The sequence below is a fragment of the Bombus fervidus genome, chromosome 11 (assembly GCF_041682495.2).
Source record: "Bombus fervidus isolate BK054 chromosome 11, iyBomFerv1, whole genome shotgun sequence".
Classification (NCBI taxonomy): domain Eukaryota; kingdom Metazoa; phylum Arthropoda; class Insecta; order Hymenoptera; family Apidae; genus Bombus; species Bombus fervidus.
Window position 1 is genome coordinate 8,399,185 of NC_091527.1, and position 13,272 is coordinate 8,412,456.

General features: G+C 33.9%; 4 protein-coding genes across 6 annotated transcripts in view; 3 read left to right on the forward strand and 1 right to left on the reverse strand.

Annotated features, from left to right (window-relative positions):
* LOC139992332 (uncharacterized) overlaps positions 1-13,272 on the forward strand; it is a 261,704-nt gene that overhangs the window by 20,590 nt on the left and 227,842 nt on the right. The window lies entirely within an intron of this gene.
* On the forward strand, positions 2,099-7,893 carry LOC139992369 (uncharacterized). 2 transcript variants are annotated; one of them, XM_072013159.1, is made up of 3 exons: positions 2,099-2,373; positions 4,625-4,700; positions 5,818-7,893. In XM_072013159.1, exons 1-3 carry the CDS (start codon positions 2,364-2,366, stop codon positions 6,104-6,106), a joined length of 375 nt encoding a protein of 124 aa, XP_071869260.1. In that variant the 5' UTR covers positions 2,099-2,363; the 3' UTR covers positions 6,107-7,893. The 2 variants fall into 2 exon arrangements, with proteins under 2 accessions (XP_071869260.1, XP_071869261.1); XM_072013160.1 differs by having other exon boundaries at positions 2,103-2,373; positions 4,640-4,700.
* Positions 8,204-9,717, reverse strand: LOC139992362 (transmembrane protein 192). Of its 2 annotated transcripts, none has more exons than XM_072013149.1 (4): positions 9,470-9,717; positions 9,081-9,212; positions 8,595-8,991; positions 8,204-8,517 (listed from the first exon to the last, which is right to left on the reverse strand). In XM_072013149.1, exons 2-4 carry the CDS (start codon positions 9,180-9,182, stop codon positions 8,273-8,275), a joined length of 744 nt encoding a protein of 247 aa, XP_071869250.1. In that variant the 5' UTR covers positions 9,183-9,212; positions 9,470-9,717; the 3' UTR covers positions 8,204-8,272. The 2 variants fall into 2 exon arrangements, with proteins under 2 accessions (XP_071869250.1, XP_071869249.1); XM_072013148.1 differs by having other exon boundaries at positions 9,465-9,717.
* On the forward strand, positions 9,914-13,115 carry LOC139992345 (uncharacterized). The gene is made up of 7 exons (XM_072013111.1): positions 9,914-10,948; positions 11,028-11,234; positions 11,295-11,468; positions 11,539-11,643; positions 11,761-12,293; positions 12,365-12,626; positions 12,709-13,115. Exons 1-7 carry the CDS (start codon positions 10,853-10,855, stop codon positions 13,111-13,113), a joined length of 1,782 nt encoding a protein of 593 aa, XP_071869212.1. The 5' UTR covers positions 9,914-10,852; the 3' UTR covers positions 13,114-13,115.

Below are 13,272 nucleotides of genomic sequence, written 5' to 3' on the forward strand. Positions count from 1 at the left end.
AAAACGGAATATGTAAATATATTCCACGGTAGATATATATTCAACGATGGTCACAATGATTATCTTCCTTTAATAGCAAAATATGCCTGAGAACAAAATTATCGAAGACTTAACGTATATATCTCTAGCAACGTATTTAACAATGATTTTTTGCAACGATCAAAGATTACGATCTATGCAAAAACGGCAGAGCTCGATAAGATACAGTATCAGTATTGACGCACATACTTATCTCAGAGACAGTTAATTTTCATCTTTATCGAAGACCTTACAATTTCTTCTCGTTTCGTTCCTGATTTGACACACACATACAGGTATGTTCGACGACTGCTATCGCTGACGCACTTGCGTTTATTAACTTCTCACGATTTTACAGCGTGTTTTAGGTACAGTTTGGGTAGCCACCGCATTATTTGTTTTCCACCTCGTCACGCAATTAACTCTTTTATTGACTAATTCGCTATGCTTGGATCAAATTTGTTTGGGACTCGCATTGTTTCCATTAGAAAGTTAATACGTCTTTGATAACCTGTTGTGCGATACGTCAGGCACATACATTTCCTGTGGAAATCTCCACATTTCCAGGGCAATTCGCGTCTCTCATTGAAACTATAAGCTTTTCTCAACCCAGAGGAGAATATTGACTGGTCAGCTGACTTTAACAAGCGAAAACAGAGAGTCAATCGTCCAGCAAATGTCTCGAAAAAAGCCTAGACAAAGAAATAGAAAAGAAGGGTGCCGGAGAAGAAAGCAAAGATCGGGGAGATAAGCGTGGAAGGACGCAGACAACGAGTAAGCTGTTTCGCTCTACGTAGCAATGGTTAACCACCGCACTCTCTGCGCGGTATGGCATACCGCGACAAAATTAGCGACCAACCGAAATAATTTACCACTGGACTCCTCGAAGAGTTGTATGGTCTTCGTCTCGTGGTGACCCTGAAATCCGACATAGATCGCTCGCGTTCCTGGCGCATCCGCGCTCATTATCACCCAGATACTTCTCACGGGCATCCAATCAAAGATTCCCTTTCGTTCGGAATACATTGTACGTGATATTAATGGACGATCCATTTACAGCATCGACTAGCACGTAGCGTCACGTGCATCGACTAACAACGGGACACCCGGATTATAACCGAGAACTAACGATTGAAAAGTTTGTTATTGACTTCATAGAAACATCGACTATTGAACTTTTGTACGAGCAAAAATTGCTTTTATTAACAAATGGAACGAATCAATTTCAAAGAGAACCCTAAAATGCTCGTGAAATATTCATTTCCTTATATATATTCACTAGATGTCTGTTTCAATGAGATTTCCATGAATTCAGCTATCTTCCTGTTTTTTGGTTTTACGTGCAAAATACAATTTTATTACGCAGAAGATATAAATCGAAATTCAGAGAGAAGTATGAACGTCATTACGAATGATTCATCTGTTAGTTAAATAAGCTGCCAATATCCGCTTCTAAGAAACATCGATTCGAATATAGTCAGTTACCTTTCTTTTGTCGCAAGTTTGTCACTTTAAAAAGATTTTTCTCGTTCGTACGGTTCCCTCAAGCGCAATCCGATTTTCTATCATAAATTGCTTTCTCATTCGCTGGCTTTTGTTTCGACGTGCTATTAACGAATAGAATCGCGAAGAAAAACAATTACGGACAATTGTTAATTGCCTGTGCACGAATACTCGACGACGCTTTATGAAATCATTTAACAACAATAACGACCGATCGTTTAAAAATAGATCAACGGAGTTAAAAATGAGACGCGCAAGAATAGAAATACAGCCAATTTTATAAGTGTATTACGTCGATTTTATCATTTTCATTGAACAATTGTTACATTTTGGGACAAAACATCGTTTCACGGTTAGCAATTTTGTAAAAGTATCGACGGCGCGTATTCCATTGTCTTGATTCGTTTGGCATTCGATTAGTAATAAGCATATCTATGAACGAAATGGAAACGGAAGCTTCTTGAATGTATGAAAGAAGAAGGAATATAAGAAGGAAAAGGCGGGGTAGCATGAAATAAAATTTGTCGATTGCATCCCCCTTCTCCGGTAAAGCGGTAACCTGCTGTTGAGGTTGTAGCGCGGCGATAGAGGCCAAGCAGATCAGTCTGCGCGAGTCTCTCGAGTAGTGAACGTCGTACGTTCTGCCGTGTCGTGTCTTTGGATGCGTTCACTGCCCTATCTATTGAAACGTATTCTTCTGCTTAAGGATCTTTTGTTCTTTTCCCCTCATACTGTTCGTTATCAAGCATAGAAAATTTGCCAAACTCTTCCATAACTTTTATTTAAAGGAGGAAGAAGAGACGAGAGAAGTTGCTCATACGACAGGAACTTGTCGAACACAGATGGTCAGAGGTAAGTAATTACATTTATCCCTTCGTCTTCCATCAAAATTTCGTACTGTTGTTAAATGCAGCCTACGTAAAATATAAAAAGTTCGTTGTCCAGTCATTTTGTTTCGCTAGAAATCGTCCGCATTCGCTAGAAATTTATTTGAAGAAACAAAAAGAGAGTGAAAAGAAATTGCTGACATTCGAAACTGACGCTCGTGCAGGCATGGTCCAGACACTTACGTATTAACTTGTGTATTTTACGCGTACATTTGAGTCAAAGATTCCGGTATGCAATTAGAGCAAAGTGCTTTTAACAGACCGCCATGAAAATGTTCAGCTCAAGATCGACACAGGAATCTCGAGTAGAAACGTTACAACTGGTTCTAAACGGCATTGACGTTTATCCGGTGTAATAATACGAGAGGATACTTTCCTCTCTGTCGGCTCGTGACTTTCTTACCTTCTTCGTTTCTCTTGCGTTTAGCTCGCAGAAGTGGTCACGGTTCGTGGATATTTCGTGTACAGGTCGCATTGTCTAAGGTCGCGAAGCTCTCCTCGCTCGAGCTCGATCCTCCTTCCCGTGTGGTTACAAAGGTCGATTCCCAGCTTCTGCCAAATAAAGAGAATTCCTTCTGTATAGCTTGTAAAACTGTGTGTTTAGCTGTTTCACGGCTGTGCGTATAACCGAATGTACAATTAGTAACATTTAGTAACGGAATATTACATATAGGTACTTTCTTTTCGCGCATCTTTTTTACTGTAATTAACATGCTTTAGACACAATGTAGCATCGTTGGTCAAATGTGTTTCCAAGGTGATTGCTCGTTAAGATCTCGATGCTTGAATAGGAGGAGATATTTAGTTCACGCGGTGCTTAATTAATCATTTTATCAACGAAACAGACGTAAGCTTTGCTCTATGGGGCCAAGGTTTCGATCTCGTCGTATTCGCGTTCGTGATTCTATTTTAGACAGATCGGGATACCACCTTCCTTATACATCATCGATTATTCTGGCAAATTCGCGCTAGCCGTCGATAATCACGATTTCTCAGCAATTAGCTATCACAGATAATGCACCTTCTCTCTCGATTCACTCTCATTTTCTGACCTCATCGTCGAACTTTTAAACGCCGCTATTACTAGCAAGGGCGAAATGCATTCAGTAAAGTATAATTGAAATTCGCGTGGTTCGTAACGTAGGATATGACGTGTGAAGCGTACACGTGTAAATGCACCCGATTTGGTTCGCTTCCATCAGATAAATTTGTACACGTCGTTCACAGAAAATAGTCGGCTATTTATTGGCTTATTATGACGAATAATATTTTTTACCGGAGATTCAATTTCTTTTTGACCTAACAACTTCTTCGAACGAAAGCATATTTTATAGGATCTTTATCGTTTGCTCTATGATCGATGATAACGACCAATACATCAATGGCATGCCAATCGATCTTCGTTAAATAAAACGATGCAATGCAATTTACGTAAGAAAATCACTGGAAATCACATTGTTGGCCTTATAAATGATATACGTAGATGATAGCGTGTCAATGCTAATATTAGATAATATATTTTCGTCCAACGCGAAGACAATTGATTTCGTTTCGATCGAAAATTGGTTTTGCTCCTTTCGCGCAAACAGGAAACAAGAATTACACACCACAAATAAAGTAACTATCGTTGAATCGTTTGTAGCTGTTTTAATCTGTTCTGGGAAAAATCTTTTTCCACGAGCGATCCAAGATAAGCATTGTCTTATGCTATATCGAGTCTGAATAGTTGTACTTTCCGATATGTATGTCCGTTGTCTTGAAATAAATGAAGCTTCTTTTACGCATCGTGCCCTTGCCAGAGAAGTGTGCTACGATATAAAGCGTAACGCGACTATATATTTCTTTGGACAATCGAGTCAACCATCTTGACTCAATTGCCAAAATGCTCACAAATTATTTACTCATTTCGATATGCGTTCTGTACGTACGAGAATCTCATTGTCTGGCAAAGCGAATGAAACGTTATCCGTGCTATGCCGTCTTAAAATTAAATAGTATTTAATAATATTCTTAGCTCGACATAGAGTATACAATGATCGCGTCAGAGCTGTGGGCCTAGCTATTTGTCACTCGATGAAAAAAATAGAATGATTTTTAAAAACCAATCAACGTCACTACATATTGCGTTACCCGTAAAATTATCCTATCATAAATCTTTACCCGTTCACGTGTTTGTATATTCCTTCGGAATTAATGAATTTACGTCACAGACATAGGACTCTTTGTTTCAGGGTCGTTGCCTGATATCGCAGTGACGATGGCATCAGGAAGAGAAATTTACGGTGCATTCAGGTAAGCGATAGTAAATCTTTATAAAATCAAAATCTTACAAAAATCAACTGATTTTGATCGATATTGTATGATAAAAGGCAAAAAAACAAAAAAGAAATACGTATAAAGTATCGTGTGACAGAAATAGGAGAACGGTAGAGTCAATGTTAATCCTTGTACTTAAGAATATACTCAGTTATCTCGATCGAATCAAGCACACATCTCTAAATGCGTACTCGAAAGCCTGTAGTAATAAAAAATGAAATGTGAATGAGAAACATGAATTTAGTTTAGTACATAAATAATACGTCGATTTTGGCTTCGTTGATCACTCTATAATCTAATAACAAACAAGTATATTTATCTAAATACTTTTTCCGATTTCGAAATCTTATGATTTGTAGATTAACGATAATAATTCATATATTACGAAAATTGCCATGTTTCTATCAAGATCACTATATCGCAGCCGGCATTTAGCCAGCATAATAGATCATGACGCAAATGAGTAGACTCTCTTCCTTTCCCCTTTACCCCTCAACAGAATGTTCTTCCGGTACAATTAAACCGACACTTTCGTTTCGATAATAAAAAGTTTCGTATATGTCGTTTCCTTCTTCAATATTACTGAAATATTTTTAGGGTTCTAATACAGTGTTTTACGTAAAATCAATTCGTTATCCATAGCCTAGACTACGTGCTTCAGTACCAATGACGTAACATTGACGCAAGCGACAATTGTTGCCACTAGAATGCTGCAGGGCAGAACGTCGATAGTTTAGACCAACTATAAAAATCACGTCCTCTCTGCCAGCAAATTGCGCTCTTAAAACTGAAATTCAAAATACAGAATGGACGTCTTGATTACCATTACTCATTACAATTACTTGATTACTATTAATCGTGGTAAATAGTAATATCTATGTATCCAGCGACAATAATCTTTTCCGAAAATATCTCGTGCTTGAATCGAGCCTCAAATTCATGTTTTAATTGTTTTCCTTTTTTTACTAAAAATTAAGACGAAGACTGTGTATCTCCCGAATTAAAAATCATACCAATAATCGATAAAAATATTAATTGTTAAGTTGTCGATAGAAGAGATATTGCAGATTTCAATGTTCTCTTTAATTTACAGTTTAATTGTGGATGACGTCGATTCTCATTCGATATCAAGCGAGAACTCGGATTTAGATGGTTTATCGAATGAAAACAGCTCTCAGAATTCATCGCCTCAAACTCCACTGGACAGTCCAGGCGGACCTCGAGAAAAAATTAAACAAATGCAAGTGGAAGCCGAAACTAGAAGAGGAGAATTCGCAAGGCTACTCGAAGAACATGCTCAAGTAGTGAGAAAGTTAAAAATGATGGAGGCCGAAGAGCAACTCTCAGCAACCGGAAACGTAGTGGGAGCTACGCACGCGTGATTCTATCATTATTGGTCGCGTAAAGCAGTTGTATGATTGGGACCACCGCGCCTTTGCGATGCGCGTCGATTCTTTAAACGCGATGACAAATTAAATAATTTCCGAAAAATGTTGCATGAGATTAAAAATACTTTTTTGCGATACTGATAATACCACGATTGAACAGGAAATACAGCAATGTTAAAATGTAAGAGAAAACTATTTTTTAAACAAGCATATTTCTATGGTATAAAAGTTATTAATTTCTACAAAATGAAATTTATGGGAATTAATTTTAAACAACCATTTGCAATGCGAAATGTTGCTCTGAATAAAAGCGATCAAAATTATACGAAAATTAGAAACAAAATTCTTGATCAACAACTGCTTACCCTTAGAAAATTTGGTTAGAACTTTATAGCCATGAGGAAAATCTTGGCGCGATGGTTCAGTCCTTCAATGTGAAACGAAGTTATTGCGCCTCGCTCTAATTACATCCGAAGCGCCGCAACGTTTCCACGTTCGTTTTTACTTCATAAAAAGGAAACATCTACATTGCAAACAGCAGATTTATAAAAGTAAAAACGATCAATCGAAACTTGGTTATATTGCTCATTACACTAGAAGAATTTGGCACAATGTTCAAAATTAATTAGTTCGAGAAGATTATCTCGATTTGCGTTTATCACGAAGTCTGAAAAACTTCTTCTATAAGACAATAATAAAAAACAATCGGTATACATTCTTGAAACCATGAGATGTATCCGATGTATGAACGCAGCAAAAATGGCTGGCCTAAAAGTGTAGTACAAACTTTCAAAAAACAAGGAACGAGATATAGTACTAACCTGAATAGCGAGAATCTTCGGTTTTAGCACTGATTTTAATACGCGATCATTTATAGGATATTTTCATTTCCAAGAAAAACGTCGAAATCATAACTACGTAGTACATCTCGATGAAGTACAAGCTTCTACATTTTATAGCATTGTATATTTGAGTGTTCCATATGTATAAGTAAATAATTTTATATACCATAAACATACATACATATGATAGCATAGGACTCTAAGCCTGCCGTAACACACGTAAACTTTCTGTAAATAGATTTCTTTTTTAATATGATACATCTCATCGTCTAAGGTGTTTATCCACAAGAAGCCTTACAATGCAGTTATACAGTAAAAAAAATAGTTATTGAGAACCTTATTTCGCGGTATCTTATAAAATACTAAAGGTTCGAGTTAAATACGGACCAACAAATCACGAGTATGATCTTTCTTGTTTTCACGTGCACACTGCATTAAGTTTTTATTGACATAAATTAGGTATTATTAGGCATTTATAGAAATATGCACGTATACATATGTAAAAAAGTATATAAATAGAAATATTCGGCATATATGTTAACCTCGCTATTATTAAGAACTCCTTCAATATAATAAATCGAGCACGCAATGTAAAAAAAATGTAATCTCGCTCTTTTTCCCGATAATGTTATTTTCTAATCTTTAAAAATTAGTTTTCAAATCAAAAGTATATATTTGTTCAACTTGATAATGAAAAAATGGAACAATATTTCAAAGAATGCAAAATAAATAGACGATTACTGTTTCTGTTATCATATAATAGTCTGTAATAATAACGTTTGTAGTAAAACCTTAGAAAATAAATATTATGTATTGAAGATATTGCTAGCCTAATTGTAGAAACATCATACAAACATATACGTATTATAAGAATTGTAAAGTGTAATTAGAATTATAAGAATTGTATATTGAAAAAAATATATACTTTATTGAAATGGAGATATACATTTTTTATCACAGAAATTATTTTTGATTTCTTCTTATACGATATCTCTTTTAATCGTAATAATTATTATTGATAAAATATAACTTCAGTTCAAATTAGTGTAAATTAATGCAAAAGTAATTTGTGTAAGAGAACTTCTAAATATTAATACGTAGTACACACCTTAGATTCAAGTAAAAATGTAACAGGTTATGACTGCTATTAAAAATTAGTGTATTTAGTATATATTGTATATATAATGAAAGAACTAACAAAGAGATATCAACAATAAAAACAAGTTGAATTCCATAAAATATAAAGATATCAATTATAGTCCTCGAATAAAAATGAGAAAGCTTTACCTTAAGCTTGTATTTTATATAGGGCACAACCCTATGTTTCAGGTAATCTACGTTGAGCTGCCAACAACATTATTGCATGACTGAATTTATCATTACGATCTCTTAAATATCTTATTAAATCAGCCTGCATTTCAAGCAATTCTTCCAAATTAGATCTCCTATGATAGCAACCTATTTCACTGCTACCTGCATATGTATCTTGAGTAAAAGAAGATGACCACTCTTCTCTAGCAACATCAGCTGGAGGACGTAATCGATTGAATCGCAAAACTTTTTCTGTAAGAAAAACCATGTTTATATCCTTACAACTTCCTATATATTATAAATTCTTCAATAATTTTTCATATACTTACTAATGTAATGTATATAAACTGATATAATAATTGTAAGTTCTACTGTGGTCAACAACACTATGTAATTTAGAGGAGTGAACCATTCTGAAGCACGACAGTATTGTTCGTAATTAACTTTATGCGTGTGATGCAAAATCACAGCCAATAATAGATAACATGTTATCCATAATGATGCTATGAAAAGAGGTGTTCTTATCTGTTGATATGTTGACTGATAAAAATCAAGATACCCATAAATACGGAGTTTATGATGCTTTGCTTTTACAAAATAATCTGTCAACATAATTATCATCCAGTATGCACAGTGAAGATACAAGTATATAAAATATGTATCACATTTATTTTTTTCTTCAGGCCACACAGATATAAATATAATTCCAATAATTTCTAGAGACACCTAAAATTTGAAATAAACACATAGTATTTGCTTGACGAACAATCTCTTTTATATAATCCTCTAAATAATTCAAAGAAGTTGCCACTTACACTAAATATAAGGGAAAGAGACACAATTGGTATAGTATTCAATTTTTTAAATTGTACTTCTTCAGAAGTTAATATAGGTAGATGAAACTCTTCTTCATCCATGTTATAAGACGAATCGAAAAATACAGCTCCCTAATAAATGTATATTTATAAGTAATTGCTTCATTCAATAAATTTTTAGTACAATATATATGAGAATCACATTTTGAGGAGGTCTGTAATATTTATTGTAATTATGATGTTAATATAATATAAATTATATAAGTCAAAACATGAATGGCAAAGGATTATAAAGAAAGAGGTTATGTTTATATTATATCAATACCAATAAAAACGAATACAAGACAATAATATAATGGGTGATATAATTTCTATTATACTCACACTACCTGACGTATTTAAATCTCTGTTAAGACTGACCATTCCACCATAAAAAGATGATACAAAACAAGAAAATTACATATACCTTTCATTACCAGGGCTAAACCAACATCTCTGTTTACAACGTTAATCATATATAGCACGTTTTCCGAACAAACATGCTCGGAATTCCTTAAGCCGTAAAATGATACATGCTACAAATCATTTAGGCTCTACAAAGTATCGTTTAATTTACGTACAACGAATCATAGTTGCAACATGTAACGTAAAACGTAAGATAAAAATGCCTACTATAGTACATATACATACGATATACATGAAACTTGGCAAGAGTTATATGTGTGGATATACAAACATCAAAAAATAAATTGACAAGAATTATGATTTACATTATTTAACACAGTAATAACCTTGTGCTTACAAAATGTACTTATATTAATAAGCGCCTCTTTAATAAATATGTTAATTCATTTTCAAATACAAAATTGGAGATATATACAACAATAATAAATAAAAAAGTAATATACGAACGAAAAAATGTTAAACAAAATTTGTAAAAATAAGGTGTGATAAAACAATCGCTAGTAACAGGTAATAAATACGGAATACCAAATTTCTATATGCATGCTAACATTAATCAGAAGATACTGAACAAATATACACAGGAAACGTCAAACTTTATTTTAAAAATACGGAGAATAAATCTTCATACATATGTACTATCATTTCGTTAAATGTCATATACATTTGTGTTAAGCTAGACATTGTGTAAAACACTGTGTTAGTGGGTTAGAGAGACGATTTTATAGAATGAACAAAAATACAAATATAGCAATTTGTAGTAACGACTCAATTTTAAATCGATGTTCAAGTTTCTCAAATAGAATTTATTCTATCCCCCCCTCCCCCGCCCTCCAAAAAAAGATGAACATACAATGGAAAACACAACCTATATGAAAGATTATACAAAATAATTGTAATTATAGTACAAATTCGTCAAAATTTGTTGTGAATTTCTTTACACAAAATTAACAAGTATGTTTGGACGACAAATATTTTTGGAACTTATGGATAATCAACGCAATCAAAGACGTAATGAATATATTCGACAACTTTCTGCAAATCAAGGACATAGGATATCATTTAACGAATTAGTAAATATACCATCTTTAAGGAACGACGGACTCTTGTTTGATTTAAATTTTATTCTTCTCGAAGATAATGACCATGGCCAGCCGAATAATTTATGTTTCCGAACGTTAGTACAAACAAGAAATTGAATTTCTTAAGTGAAATGAATTGTCAAGAGGAAACATAAAATAACTTGTTAATTATGCTTTAGTAATACTGAGAATATACCTAATCGATATTTATTGGAATATATCAGACAAATGAAAGAAAGATATCTAATTATGGAAAGAGAATTAACAAGAGTGAAAACATTAATCCCTATAATAACACGAAATACCAATGCCGTACATCAATCGGTATTTTCATCATCTGCCATTTTACTAATTTTTTGAACTTAATATTCTTTTCTTCATATTTAATTTCATTCTTCTAAAGTCGCAAACAGATGTAAATTGGAAACATCGTTCCCTTACAAAGTACGGACACTTTTTTGGAACTCTTCCAAGAAATCAGTACAAAAAGAATCAAGAACAAATTAGCGCTTCATCACAAAGGAAACGTCACACTATGAAAAAAAATAAAGATTCAATTAATGAAACCTTTGATGATCCAGATTGGAAGAAATACGGAAAATCTTCACAGGTATTCGTCTAAAAATCAGCAAGTTGAAACATGATTGTTTGCGCTTGTATGTTCTTTCAGAATTTACAGAATGATATTTATCCTATAAAAGAGCCTGATAGCAACTCATTTCAATCAAGAATACTAATTAACAATTCAACAGCAGTTTGTTCGATGCACAATATTGCTATGATACTTCCACAGGATTCAAGTCAATTGATTGATTCGTCGAGATACAAAACAACAAATTCTAAAGTACGCGTATCAAGATATATAAAAATTTTAATAATTTGAAATATTATGTTACTAATATATCTCTTTATAGGCAAATAGTGAGATTCAAAAAGCTGCAGATAAATGTGATTCTGATCATTCGAAAATCACTTTTGGTAAATCGAGGAAACATTTCGGTCCCCCTGAAACACGAAAGGTATTAAGATCGTATAACATGTTCTTTATCGCGCTAAAGTTAATTAAATGTTACAAAATATATAATTTTATTTTGTAAACGATTCGGAACTAATATAATTATCAACGATGTATAAAGGCGTCGATGGAAGTATGCCAAAGCTTCGACAAGAAACATGAGCCGGAAACGTCCTACTATACTGACTCCGATGTTAAACATGAAGATCATACGCAGACTAAACCTGCTGTATATACACCAGAATTTCGACCTATAATGGGATCAAAGTTTAACAGCGATATTTCCGATCAATCTACATTTCATTGTCAGCAACAAAATACCAATTGCGAAGAAAAGTGTATGTTCAAAAGAACTAAATTTTTCGAAAATACGGATGTTCATCGAAAAGATAATTTTGATAATCGTGTTCAAACACCTCAAGGCAATCGCAGCTATTGGAACAATCATACAAAGAAGTTATCGTATGAAGGAACACATTGTACAAGCGATTCATCCAGACAATTTACGCGTATGATCCAGAGACAGAAAAAAGAAATACATAAGAAAATACCAACTCCACGTAGCAACGTTCATACCGCTTACACTCCTATGGTGCAATCTCCTACGTGGAATCCTTTGTTAGATCCCAATAGTTTTACCATTCAATTGTTGAGGTATGGGATAGACATTAGAATAAGAAATGAAATTTTTGGTTTCTTTTCATATTTTGGTTCCTTTTTGACAGACTTGCGGTATTACTTTATGCTCCGGCATTGATGCCGGCATTAAATTCATTGATTGCCCGACAGAGTATTCAAACGACAATTCCAATACCTTGCTCCGAAGGTTCAAACGACTTGTTGACGCAAATTTTTACAATTTTGAGCAATCAGCAATGTGTCCCAAATTTACCGTATGTAGCAAATCCTCGAATCAACGAAAACTCTCGACAATTTCGAGAATCGAATTCACATAATTTATCGTCGCGATCAAATTCGCTTCCTGAGGTATAATAGTTCTCTATCCTGCGTAAATAATCATAGCTATAAACCGCATTTAATCTAATTACAAAGTTTAAAACGTTTTTAGAATCCTCCGAAGCAACTTGGAGACGATGCTTGTAGCGTGAAAACTTTTGAAAACAACCAGTTTGAAAAAAATTCAGTTGCTGTAAATACTTCTTTAGAAATATGTAACTGTAATAATATGAAACAATCATCTTCGCGTTGCAGTAAAAATACCTTACACGATCAAATAGAAGAAAATGAAAGGTTGATGTATACATGGACAAACAAAAAGTCAAAATCGTCAGAAACAGTGGTATTAGAAAAATCAGTGCTACAATCCGAACAGAACAAGGAAGAAGTTTCGAAAAAGGAACAAGAAGATCCTGAATTCTCTGAAACTCTGTTAATGCAAGATGACATTACCGTTTGGGGTGATGAAAGTTGGGATGATCCAAAATCTAAGTTTAAAAATATTTGGAAATGTTAATCGAATACAAAGTTTATCGTACTTCAATAAAAATATCTTTAGATACTACTGAAATACTGAACAAGCGTCTAATAAATTGCAAGCAAAAAATAATCTCGTGTACAATACGTACCGACTTAAGAACGCTTGCGCGTGATTCGAACACGTGGCGAAGGAAGG